This window comes from Erythranthe guttata, chromosome 11 (assembly GCF_056151865.1).
Source record: "Erythranthe guttata isolate IM_541 chromosome 11, IM_541, whole genome shotgun sequence".
Taxonomy (NCBI): Eukaryota; Viridiplantae; Streptophyta; class Magnoliopsida; order Lamiales; family Phrymaceae; genus Erythranthe; species Erythranthe guttata.
Window position 1 is genome coordinate 14,577,635 of NC_142543.1, and position 13,112 is coordinate 14,590,746.

At 38.3% G+C, this 13,112-nt stretch overlaps 1 protein-coding gene and 1 long non-coding RNA gene across 3 annotated transcripts; both read right to left on the bottom strand.

Moving 5' to 3' along the window:
- Positions 1-1,708: 1,708 nt before the first annotated feature.
- Positions 1,709-9,054, bottom strand: LOC148767060 (uncharacterized). 2 transcript variants are annotated; one of them, XR_016034467.1, is made up of 2 exons: positions 3,671-4,074; positions 1,709-2,033 (listed from the first exon to the last, which is right to left on the bottom strand). XR_016034467.1 is itself a non-coding variant. In XM_088825693.1 (2 exons), the coding sequence occupies exons 1-2, from the start codon at positions 8,976-8,978 to the stop codon at positions 2,005-2,007; spliced, it is 1,023 nt and encodes a 340-aa protein (XP_088681819.1). In that variant the 5' UTR covers positions 8,979-9,054; the 3' UTR covers positions 1,709-2,004. The 2 variants fall into 2 exon arrangements, 1 of the variants encoding a protein (XP_088681819.1); XM_088825693.1 differs by lacking the exon at positions 3,671-4,074 and adding an exon at positions 7,985-9,054.
- An 846-nt stretch (positions 9,055-9,900) lies between these two features.
- Positions 9,901-12,314, bottom strand: LOC148767061 (uncharacterized). Its single transcript, XR_016034468.1, has 2 exons — positions 11,862-12,314; positions 9,901-10,225 (listed from the first exon to the last, which is right to left on the bottom strand). It is a non-coding gene; the product is annotated as an uncharacterized LOC148767061 (long non-coding RNA).
- Positions 12,315-13,112: the final 798 nt, after the last annotated feature.

Consider the following 13,112-nt stretch of genomic DNA (forward strand, 5'->3'; position numbering starts at 1 on the left):
ATTTATCTTAAAGATTTCATTTCAATTGTAATTTGATTATTCACCATGTACGAGGAGGATCCCCGCTAAGAATCCATGGCTGAATGGTTAAAACGCCCAACTCATAATTGGTGAATTCGTAGGTTCAATTCCTACTGGATGCACGCCAATGGGACCCTCCAATAAGTCTATTGGAATTGGCTATGTATCAATGGAATCTCATCATCCATAAATAACGAATTGTTGTGGTATATTCATATCATAATATATGAACAGTAAGAACTAGCATTCTTATTGAGACTAGAACTCATAGGCAAGGTTGTAAAAAGCGGTAATCGGGTCGGAGGCGGTCAGGGACCGACTCACGATTAATCGGTGCGGCGGTGATTAATCGGTTTTAAAATATAATATAATATATTTCTAGATATTATTTATAAGTACTCATATCCTTATAAAATATAAATAAAAAAGCAATTTTTTTGAATTTACATTTATTCTTGAACATTCCTAACATACATCAATAGTTCTTTAACAATAAAAGTTAACATAAACAAACTAAAACATAAGTTCATATTTTGTTTATTAAAATCCCAACTTTTATTTTGAATTATTAAAAAAAAAACGGATTTTTGGCCGATTTTTGCCACCAAAGTTTCACCCGCCATAAAGGTTTGACCGCCTCGGACCGCCTCAAACCGCCTAAAACCGCCTCACAGGTAAAAAACCGATTTTTCAAACCTTTACACTAATCGTAATGGTTTTTGACCGCCTCCGCCTCGGAGACCGATTAAGGCCGCCTCGACCGATTTGTAGAACACTGCTGATAGGAAAGAAAATTGATTTATGGATGGAATCAAATATGCAGTATTTACAGACAAAAGTATTTTGTTATTGGGGAAAAATCGTAATGTTGAATCAGGATTAACTAGAACAAAACTAAAGCATTGGGTCGAATTCTTCTTTGGTGTCAAGGTAATATGTGACACCCCTCTCTCGATTACCCTTATTATATGTAATCTCAGCGGAAGACTTTTGAAAACATGATTTTTGTGGATATAAATTTACGTGAAATTTTTTTTTCTTTTTAAATCAGAGGGAGAGAGGGCACAGCTTGCTAAACCCTAATCGATCAATTAACTCCAATGCATGCTAAATGCAAGACTAGAAAGTAACTAGGCATGATGGACTTAATGCAAATGCGGACAGATTCAATGCAGAAGCTTTAAAAATTAATTCCTCTTAAACCACTCATGCAAATAACCCCAAAATTATACCATACCATCTAACACGGGTCATAATCACTCAGTTAAAACAGTTTTGAAAGATGCTTGGCCATTTAGGAGAAATAAATAAAATGGCACAGTCACTCAGTTTAAAAATCCAGAACAGGGGAGGGAGTTTTGAAAATTCATAATAAATTCCTCACTGACCAAAAAACTACCAAATTTTACCCCAAGGCAGAAAGGTAAGTTGAAAACATTTTCCAAGTGGAAAAAAGGCATTTGAGTGAGTGAAACTCCAGTTATACCAGAAAACACCCGAATAACCCTGTTTCAATGCAGTAGTGAGAAACAAATCATAACTAAATAAATAATTACCCAAATCATGCACAAGACCTATCAATATGATGAGAACAGAGAGATGCAGAGACTCCTAAAATTTCATAATTTTCTAAGCAGAACACCTATATGAAAATGATTTTAGACCATGGAGGCAAAACACGAAGAAATTACTAGCCGAAAGCATGCATGCATATAAATAGTGAAAATTTACTTTCGCTTACAAAAGGCTACGGATTACCGATTAATTATCCAAAATAGGGTAATCCTAATTACTATTACACATATCGTCTTTTAATAATTTCCACCGATCGGAGGAAGCGACCGGTAGAAAATACCTAAAACCGTATCAAACGTTTTTATAAGCATATTATACGAATAAAACCACATAACTAGATTAAGAGCCAACACTATCCACAACCCCTCCATACGATCTCCTTCCGATTCTCGAGCTCGATCCCCAACTTCACTCCTCGGGCCCTAAATCGGGTATACCTACAAACATACAACACCTATATGAGTCTTTGAGGACTCAATGAGAATCTTGAAGTAATAGCAAATACACATAGCACATAGAGCATACATATATCTATACATATATATATACATACATATATCTTATACATGAACATACAACATGAAGTAAAACAATCATATACTTCCCTTTTTCGTCGGCGATCTTCATTCACATAATTGTCACCACGCATAGAGTGAGATAATTCCCACCTTTATAACCCTATGATCCCAAGACCATAGAGTGAGAATATCCCACCTTTATAACCCTATGCCATGACACGTATTGAAGATAATAGAAGGAATTTCCCACCTTTATAACCCTATGCCATGACACGTATTGAAGATAATAGAAGGAATTTCCCACCTTTATAACCCTACGGTCCCAAGACCATAGAGTGAGATTTCCCCCCCTATATCATCAACACCATAATGCAACATGCATGACATGAAAAATTGTCGGGAATCCCTCGGAAGAGCCAATCTAAGTTACCGGTAAATAACCCCATATATTTCGAACCATGTCTAACTACGTGGGATCAAACCACCCCTAGGCCCTACGGTACCAGGCTCGCCGTACCCGAGAAATTTACCGTACCCTCGAAAGACTTTCCAACATAGTTTTATCTTTTTTTTTAAAATTCATGACACTTAATGCACCCACCCATGCACCCTTCTACTTACCCTTCTCTCATCCTTACACCCAATGATTCACATAAGCAAGCAAGAGCACATAGAAAATACACATAAAGTTTCACAAAATCATTTAATCATAAAAACATAGAAATAACCGAAATCTTAACATGCAAAAACAATCTAACATCAAAGTTCACTAGATCTAGCATTTTTCCAAGAATAAAATTCAAGACTTCCATCTTTACATTTATTCAAGAAAATACACTAGATCTTCACATGCAAGAGTATTTTAAATCAAATTAGCACAAATTCTTAGTTCTTAACCATTTTTCATAGAAAACACTAGATCTTAACATGCAAGACTTTAGATCAACCATCAATCACTAGATCTTAACATGCAAGACCTTGGATCAACAATCAATCACCAACCTTAACATGCAAGGCCTTAAAACAACAATCAACACAAGATCAACACATGCAAAACACAAAATAAACCACATAAGCAATTTTAAGCATTTTACCTCAAAAATTCGAAGTTCCGTAGTTAAGTCAAAAATTCATTTTCTTTTCAAAAATCAACAATCAAATACTAGATCAACACATGCAAGGCACTAATTAAGCCAAATAAGCCATTTAAAACATTTTTCCCCAAAAATCCGAAAGTTTCATGGCTAGGCCAAAAATTCATTTTCTTTCCAAAATTCAACAATCAAACACTAGATCAACACATGCAAGGCACTAATTAAACCAAATAAGCCATTTAAAACATTTTTCCCCAAATTTTCGAAAAATCATAGAATTTCAAGAACAAGGTTATCTTTTCAAAACACTAACATGTAATCATCATCTAAACCATATAATCAAATAATATGCAAGAATCAACAAATAAATCACATAAAAATACATAAAAACACATAAAAAAACATAAAAACCGAAAATACTAGTGGTGTTGTATGTTTGAGCAAGAATTCAAGAATTCTCACCTATACTCTTTAGGGGAAGGATTTGTTAGCTCTTTTCTCTCTAATACAAGAAGAGATAAAGAATTAGATTACAAAACAATATGAAGAAGGAAGAGAGGAAATTTTCGAAGAAGAGAGGAGATGAAGCTCTTAAATTCAAACTCAAGAATCTCTTGAAGAAAATATTTTGAGCTTCTTCTACTACTAATTTCGAAAATGGAAGAAGAAAGAAGAGAAGAGAGATTTCTTAGGATTGTAGTGGGGAGATGAGAAAACACTTGGTAATGGGTTCTATTTATAGAATGAGGAGGCTTGCAACCTTAATGGGTAAGTATTGAGGAGGGGCTTCTTGGCAATTAAATCTTTAGGTGGGTTGGGGGTGATTTTGCAATTTTCGAAAATGGGAGTGGTGGTGGTTCTTGGGTGGTTCAAGCTTGAGAAAATGGTGGCTATGGTGGTGGTGGTGTGGCTGCCGAAATGAAGAGGAAGGAGGGAGAAGAAGAAAGACCTTTGGTCTTACTTAAAGTGGAGTGAAAAGCATGCCTAGTCTATAAAGTAGGGGACTAGGCTTGGGTATTTCTTTCTATGCTCAAAGTACAACCACACTAATGCATGTTTTTCTACCAATTAATATGCAAAATTTATAAATCATGTGTGTGTGTGAGGTGTCCGAAAATTCAAGAAATGTGGGGAGGATTTTCAAATTTTCGACATTAATTAAAAATCCTAAAATGCATGATAAAAAAAATTTATTTTCTAAAATTTTGTGCATGCATAAATATGATGAAATGCTCATTTAAATTACATGCAAGAATAAAATCCTAGTTTATGAAAAATAATTTATTTCGACATACTATTTCGAAATATTTCCTAAGCACATAATTCACATAATCACCTAATTCACATAAATACTAATCATGCAATAATTATTATAAATTCTAATTTCACAAATATGCACATAGAGTTGGTAAAATAAAATAACATCATGTTACCGGAAAGGCGGGGTGTTACAATCTTCCCCCCTTAAAAAAATTTTGTCCCCAAAATTTGTACCTTTTTCGATTAGTTCCGGATAACGACTCACAATCTCATCCTCAAGTTCCCACGTTGACTCATCCGGAGAATGGTTTTTCCAAAGGATTTTGGCTAGGCGAATTTCTTTGTTTCGGAGTTTCCTAACTTTTCGGTCTAATATTTGGGAGGGTTCTTCGGTAAAGGATAGGTTCGGGGATAAATCAAGGGGTTCGGTTTCAAGGATGTGATTAGGGTTGGGAATATATTTTCGGAGCATGGAGACGTGAAAGACATTGTGGATCTTGGATAGTTGAGGCGGTAGGGCGAGGCGATAGGCTTGGCCACCAATTCGGTCGAGTATTTCGAAGGGTCCAATGAATCGAGGGCTTAATTTTCCTCGTTTTCCGAATCGCATGATTCCTTTGAGTGGAGCAACTTTCAAGAATACGTGATCACCGGCTTGGAATTCCAATTCTCGTCTTCTTTTATTTGCGTATTTTTGTTGGCGATCTTGGGCGGTTCTCATTTTCTCTCGAATATTCTTGATTATGTCGACGGTGTGTTGGACTAGCTCGGGTCCTAATAATCTTCGCTCTCCTACTTCGTCCCAATGGATTGGAGAACGGCATTTTCTTCCGTACAAGGCTTCGTAAGGTGCCATTCCGATCGAAGATTGGAAGCTATTGTTGTACGAGAATTCGATGAGAGGTAGACGGCTTTCCCAATTACCACCAAAATCCATTATACATGCTCGAAGCATGTCTTCGAGGGTCTTGATTGTCCTTTCCGATTGTCCATCGGTTTGGGGATGGTATGCCGTGCTAAAGGCTAGACGGGTTCCCATCGTTTCGTGCAATCTTTTCCAAAATTTGGAAGTGAATCGGGGATCTCGGTCGGAGATGATTGATATCGGAACGCCATGGAGTCGGACGATTTCTCCGATATAAAGTTCGGCCAACTTTTCGAGACTAAAAGTGGTCTTGACCGGTAAGAAGTGTGCGGACTTAGTTAGGCGATCGACTATCACCCATATTGAATCGGATCCCTTAAGAGTCTTCGGGAAACCTTGAACAAAGTCCATCGTTACTCTTTCCCATTTCCATTCGGGAATAAGGTTGGATTGTAGAAGTCCACCGGGCCTTTGGTGTTCCGTTTTGACTTGTTGACAAATTAGGCATTCGGATACGTATTTGGCTATATCCTTCTTCATGCCTGGCCACCAGTACAACTTCTTCAAGTCTTGATACATTTTGGTTTCACCCGGATGGCAAGAGTAGGGTGTTTTGTGAGCTTCGTCGAGAATTAATCCTTTGATCTCTTTGTTCGCCGGAATGCAAATTCTCCCTTGAAATTTCAAGATTTTGCCATCGGTTATTGAGAAATTTGGATTTTGACCGGTTGCTAAGCCTTCTCGGATTTTGACAAGTTGATCATCATGGTCTTGAGCGGACTTGATAGTTGATTCGAGCGGCGGTTTAATGATCAAGGCGGACATGGATTTTCGGCTAAGAGCGTCGGCGACAACGTTGGCTTTACCGGGATGGTAAAGGATTTCGCAATCATAGTCCTTGATTAATTCAAGCCATCTTCTTTGCCTCATATTGAGCTCTTTTTGAGTAAAGAAGTACTTGAGACTTTTGTGGTCGGTGAAGATCGAACATTTTTCGCCGTAAAGGTAATGTCTCCAAATTTTGAGGGCGAACACGACTGCCGCGAGTTCTAAGTCGTGCGTCGGATAATTCTTCTCGTAGTCTTTTAATTGTCTAGAGGCGTAGGCAATTACATTTCCGTTTTGCATTAGGACGGCTCCGAGCCCGTGCTTGGAGGCGTCACTATAGACCACATAGTTTCCACTTTTATCCGGTAGAGCGAGGATTGGTGCCGAGGTTAATCGCTTCTTGAGTTCTTGGAAACTAGACTCGCATTCGGGAGTCCATTGATACTTGACTTCCTTTCGGGTCAAACGAGAGAGTGGAGCGGCTATCTTGGAAAAGTTCGGAACGAACCGTCGGTAGTAGCCTGTGAGACCGAGGAAACTTCGGATTTCTCCGACATTACGAGGAATTGACCAATTACAAACGGCTTCAATTTTGCTTGGATCAACGGCTATGCCTTCCTTGGAAATTACGTGACCAAGAAAGTGGACTTGTCTTAACCAAAACTCACATTTGGAAAACTTCGCATAGAGTTGGTTCTCTCGGAGAGTTTGGAGCACCATTTCCAAATGATTCCGATGTTCTTCATCATTTCTTGAATACACCAAAATATCGTCGATGAATACGATCACAAATTGATCGAGATATTTGCGGAAGACTCGATTCATGAGATCCATGAAAGCGGCGGGGGCGTTGGTTAGACCAAACGACATCACTACAAATTCGTAATGGCCGTAGCGAGTCCGAAACGCGGTTTTCGGAATATCTTCCTTCTTGATCTTCAATTGATGATATCCGGAACGAAGGTCGATTTTGGAATAGACCGTGGAGCCTTGAAGTTGATCGAAAAGGTCGTCAATTCGTGGCAATGGATACTTGTTTTTGACGGTGACCTTGTTGAGTTCTCGGTAGTCGATACACATTCGGAGAGTTCCGTCTTTCTTTTTCACGAAGAGTACCGGAGCACCCCATGGGGAAAAACTAGGGCGGATGAACTTCTTGTCGATAAGATCTTGAATTTGGTCCTTGAGTTCCTTTAGCTCTAACGGCGCCATGCGATAAGGTGCCTTCAAGATAGGAGCGGATCCGGGGATCAAATTAATTTCAAATTCGATTTCACGATCGGGCGGAAGACCGGGGAGATCTTCGGGAAAGACATCGGGAAAATCGCAAACGGTTGGCACTTTGGAAATGTCGGCTTTATCTTCGTTGAGAGCTTCCACTATGTCGACCAAATGACATAGATGCCCTTTTTGAATAAGTTTGCTCGCTTTGATGGCGGAAATGATAGGAATCGACGGATTGTACGAGCTTCGGAATTCGAGAGAACTCCCATTCGGTAAGGAGAAACGAACGGTTTTGTGGGCGCAATTGATTTGGGCGTCGAATTTTGATAACCAATCCATTCCGAGGATTATTTCGAAATGTTTAATGGGTAGGATGATTAGATCGGAGGCTAGGGTTTGGTTATGAATCTGAATAGGGCAATCTTTGATGATGAAATTTGATTTAAGTTCATCACCGGAAGGAATAAGTATGCTAAACAAGGCATCGGCTTGGCTACGGACTAGGCGGAGTTCGGCAACGAGGGTACTTGAGATGAATGAGTGAGTTGATCCGGAGTCGATGAGGGCATACACAAAATTATTATACACATTAACGGTACCTGCGATCATTGACGGGTCAGCTTCGGCTTGGTCTCTTGTCATGGCGAATACTCGTCCCGGCACTTGTCTCGGGGCGATAGGGCAGTCTCGAACCATGTGTCCGGGCTTCTTGCATCGAAAACAGTGGTTGGTTCCAGCAACACAATCGCCAAAGTGTTCTCGCTTGCATTTGGGGCAAAAGGGCTTGTTGCTCGGGGTCACGGTTGCTCGGTTGATCGGTTGCTTTCCTTTGGCGTTGTTGAGGTTCGGTTTCTTCCATGGTCGAGAAGAGGCATCGTGAGGAGGTCTCCATTGTCGTATTTCCATCTCGTCTTGTTCGGCTTCCAAGGCTTTGTCCACTACTCCGCGGAAAGTAGAGGCAGAGGTTAGTCGAACGTCGCGCTTGATTATCGGGTTGAGGCCTCTTAGGTAGTGATTCATCTTTTCGGTGTCGTCTTTGGATATGAAAGGTGCGTAGAGGCTTCCTTGCTCGAAACGGCGTGTGAATTCGGCAACGGTTAGGTTTCCTTGTTTGAGTTCGAGAAACTCCTTAAGCTTTTGTGCTCGAACATTCTTGGAAAAGTACTTTTCGAAGAAAAGAACTTTGAAAGCTTCCCAAGTGGTATTAGCTAGATCGATTCCACTCTTTGCGCCTTCCCACCAATTTCGGGCTTCGTTTTTCAACAAGAATAGTGCACAATGGATTCGGTCGCTATCGTTCATCACCATGTACTCGAAAATAACCTCAAGGGATTTGATCCATTCTTCGGCAACAGTTGGACTAGGGCCGCCGTGGAATTCGGTAGGATGCATTTTCAAAAATCGCTCGTAGGTGGCTTGTGGGGCTGTATTTCTAGGTTGGGGAGGAGGAGTAGGATTTCGGTTTTGAAGGTTAACAAGGCGGTTGATTTGTTCATTTTGTTCTCGGACGAGGGCGGTGAGGTCTTGGATGGTACGAGATTGATTGTGAGGATCGTTAGCGGCATTTTGAGCTCGAGTTCTTGCTCCAGACATCTTAATACTTAAACATATACAAACAATTCACATTAGCCATAAAATTCACATAAAATTCACATAAAACATATACCTGCCCGAGTGTTCAGTTGGAGTCGTGCTTTGAGAATCGTGAAGATCATTAGGTCGTATGGAGGTTTCCGGGATCGTTGCTCTGATACCACGTCTGCTGTGACACCCCTCTCTCGATTACCCTTATTATATGTAATCTCAGCGGAAGACTTTTGAAAACATGAATTTTGTGGATATAAATTTACGTGAAATTTTTTTTTTCTTTTTAAATCAGAGGGAGAGAGGGCACAGCTTGCTAAACCCTAATCGATCAATTAACTCCAATGCATGCTAAATGCAAGACTAGAAAGTAACTAGGCATGATGGACTTAATGCAAATGCGGACAGATTCAATGCAGAAGCTTTAAAAATTAATTCCTCTTAAACCACTCATGCAAATAACCCCAAAATTATACCATACCATCTAACACGGGTCTAAATCACTCAGTTAAAACAGTTTTGAAAGATGCTTGGCCATTTAGGAGAAATAAATAAAATGGCACAGTCACTCAGTTTAAAAATCCAGAACAGGGGAGGGAGTTTTGAAAATTCATAATAAATTCCTCACTCACCAAAAAACTACCAAATTTTACCCCAAGGCAGAAAGGTAAGTTGAAAACATTTTCCAAGTGGAAAAAAGGCATTTGAGTGAGTGAAACTCCAGTTATACCAGAAAACACCCGAATAACCCTGTTTCAATGCAGTAGTGAGAAACAAATCATAACTAAATAAATAATTACCAAAATCATGCACAAGACCTATCAATATGATGAGAACAGAGAGATGCAGAGACTCCTAAAATTTCATAATTTTCTAAGCAGAACACCTATATGAAAATGATTTTAGACCATGGAGGCAAAACACGAAGAAATTACTAGCCGAAAGCATGCATGCATATAAATAGTGAAAATTTACTTTCGCTTACAAAAGGCTACGGATTACCGATTAATTATCCAAAATAGGGTAATCCTAATTACTATTACACATATCGTCTTTTAATAATTTCCACCGATCGGAGGAAGCGACCGGTAGAAAATACCTAAAACCGTATCAAACGTTTTTATAAGCATATTATACGAATAAAACCACATAACTAGATTAAGAGCCAACACTATCCACAACCCCTCCATACGATCTCCTTCCGATTCTCGAGCTCGATCCCCAACTTCACTCCTCGGGCCCTAAATCGGGTATACCTACAAACATACAACACCTATATGAGTCTTTGAGGACTCAATGAGAATCTTGAAGTAATAGCAAATACACATAGCACATAGAGCATACATATATCTATACATATATATATACATACATATATCTTATACATGAACATACAACATGAAGTAAAACAATCATATACTTCCCTTTTTCGTCGGCGATCTTCATTCACATAATTGTCACCACGCATAGAGTGAGATAATTCCCACCTTTATAACCCTATGATCCCAAGACCATAGAGTGAGAATATCCCACCTTTATAACCCTATGCCATGACACGTATTGAAGATAATAGAAGGAATTTCCCACCTTTATAACCCTATGCCATGACACGTATTGAAGATAATAGAAGGAATTTCCCACCTTTATAACCCTACGGTCCCAAGACCATAGAGTGAGATTTCCCCCCCTATATCATCAACACCATAATGCAACATGCATGACATGAAAAATTGTCGGGAATCCCTCGGAAGAGCCAATCTAAGTTACCGGTAAATAACCCCATATATTTCGAACCATGTCTAACTACGTGGGATCAAACCACCCCTAGGCCCTACGGTACCAGGCTCGCCGTACCCGAGAAATTTACCGTACCCTCGAAAGACTTTCCAACATAGTTTTATCTTTTTTTTTAAATTCATGACACTTAATGCACCCACCCATGCACCCTTCTACTTACCCTTCTCTCATCCTTACACCCAATGATTCACATAAGCAAGCAAGAGCACATAGAAAATACACATAAAGTTTCACAAAATCATTTAATCATAAAAACATAGAAATAACCGAAATCTTAACATGCAAAAACAATCTAACATCAAAGTTCACTAGATCTAGCATTTTTCCAAGAATAAAATTCAAGACTTCCATCTTTACATTTATTCAAGAAAATACACTAGATCTTCACATGCAAGAGTATTTTAAATCAAATTAGCACAAATTCTTAGTTCTTAACCATTTTTCATAGAAAACACTAGATCTTAACATGCAAGACTTTAGATCAACCATCAATCACTAGATCTTAACATGCAAGACCTTGGATCAACAATCAATCACCAACCTTAACATGCAAGGCCTTAAAACAACAATCAACACAAGATCAACACATGCAAAACACAAAATAAACCACATAAGCAATTTTAAGCATTTTACCTCAAAAATTCGAAGTTCCGTAGTTAAGTCAAAAATTCATTTTCTTTTCAAAAATCAACAATCAAATACTAGATCAACACATGCAAGGCACTAATTAAGCCAAATAAGCCATTTAAAACATTTTTCCCCAAAAATCCGAAAGTTTCATGGCTAGGCCAAAAATTCATTTTCTTTCCAAAATTCAACAATCAAACACTAGATCAACACATGCAAGGCACTAATTAAACCAAATAAGCCATTTAAAACATTTTTCCCCAAATTTTCGAAAAATCATAGAATTTCAAGAACAAGGTTATCTTTTCAAAACACTAACATGTAATCATCATCTAAACCATATAATCAAATAATATGCAAGAATCAACAAATAAATCACATAAAAATACATAAAAACACATAAAAAAACATAAAAACCGAAAATACTAGTGGTGTTGTATGTTTGAGCAAGAATTCAAGAATTCTCACCTATACTCTTTAGGGGAAGGATTTGTTAGCTCTTTTCTCTCTAATACAAGAAGAGATAAAGAATTAGATTACAAAATAATATGAAGAAGGAAGAGAGGAAATTTTCGAAGAAGAGAGGAGATGAAGCTCTTAAATTCAAACTCAAGAATCTCTTGAAGAAAATATTTTGAGCTTCTTCTACTACTAATTTCGAAAATGGAAGAAGAAAGAAGAGAAGAGAGATTTCTTAGGATTGTAGTGGGGAGATGAGAAAACACTTGGTAATGGGTTCTATTTATAGAATGAGGAGGCTTGCAACCTTAATGGGTAAGTATTGAGGAGGGGCTTCTTGGCAATTAAATCTTTAGGTGGGTTGGGGGTGATTTTGCAATTTTCGAAAATGGGAGTGGTGGTGGTTCTTGGGTGGTTCAAGCTTGAGAAAATGGTGGCTATGGTGGTGGTGGTGTGGCTGCCGAAATGAAGAGGAAGGAGGGAGAAGAAGAAAGACCTTTGGTCTTACTTAAAGTGGAGTGAAAAGCATGCCTAGTCTATAAAGTAGGGGACTAGGCTTGGGTATTTCTTTCTATGCTCAAAGTACAACCACACTAATGCATGTTTTTCTACCAATTAATATGCAAAATTTAAAAATCATGTGTGTGTGTGAGGTGTCCGAAAATTCAAGAAATGTGGGGAGGATTTTCAAATTTTCGACATTAATTAAAAATCCTAAAATGCATGATAAAAAAAATTTATTTTCTAAAATTTTGTGCATGCATAAATATGATGAAATGCTCATTTAAATTACATGCAAGAATAAAATCCTAGTTTATGAAAAATAATTTATTTCGACATACTATTTCGAAATATTTCCTAAGCACATAATTCACATAATCACCTAATTCACATAAATACTAATCATGCAAGAATTATTATAAATTCTAATTTCACAAATATGCACATAGAGTTGGTAAAATAAAATAACATCATGTTACCGGAAAGGCGGGGTGTTACATAATAGCTATGAATAGTCATCGACTTCCCAGAAAGGGTAGAAGGATGGGACCTATTATGGGACATACAATGCATTACAGACGTATGATCATTACGCTTCAACCGGGTTATTCAATTCCACCTCTTACAAAGAAATTACTTAAATCAAAATACTTAATAGCATGGCGATGCATTTATACAAAACTTTTATCCCGAGCACACGCAATGGTACAGTAGACAGTCAAGTGAAATCCAATCCATGAAATAATTTGATCTATGGAC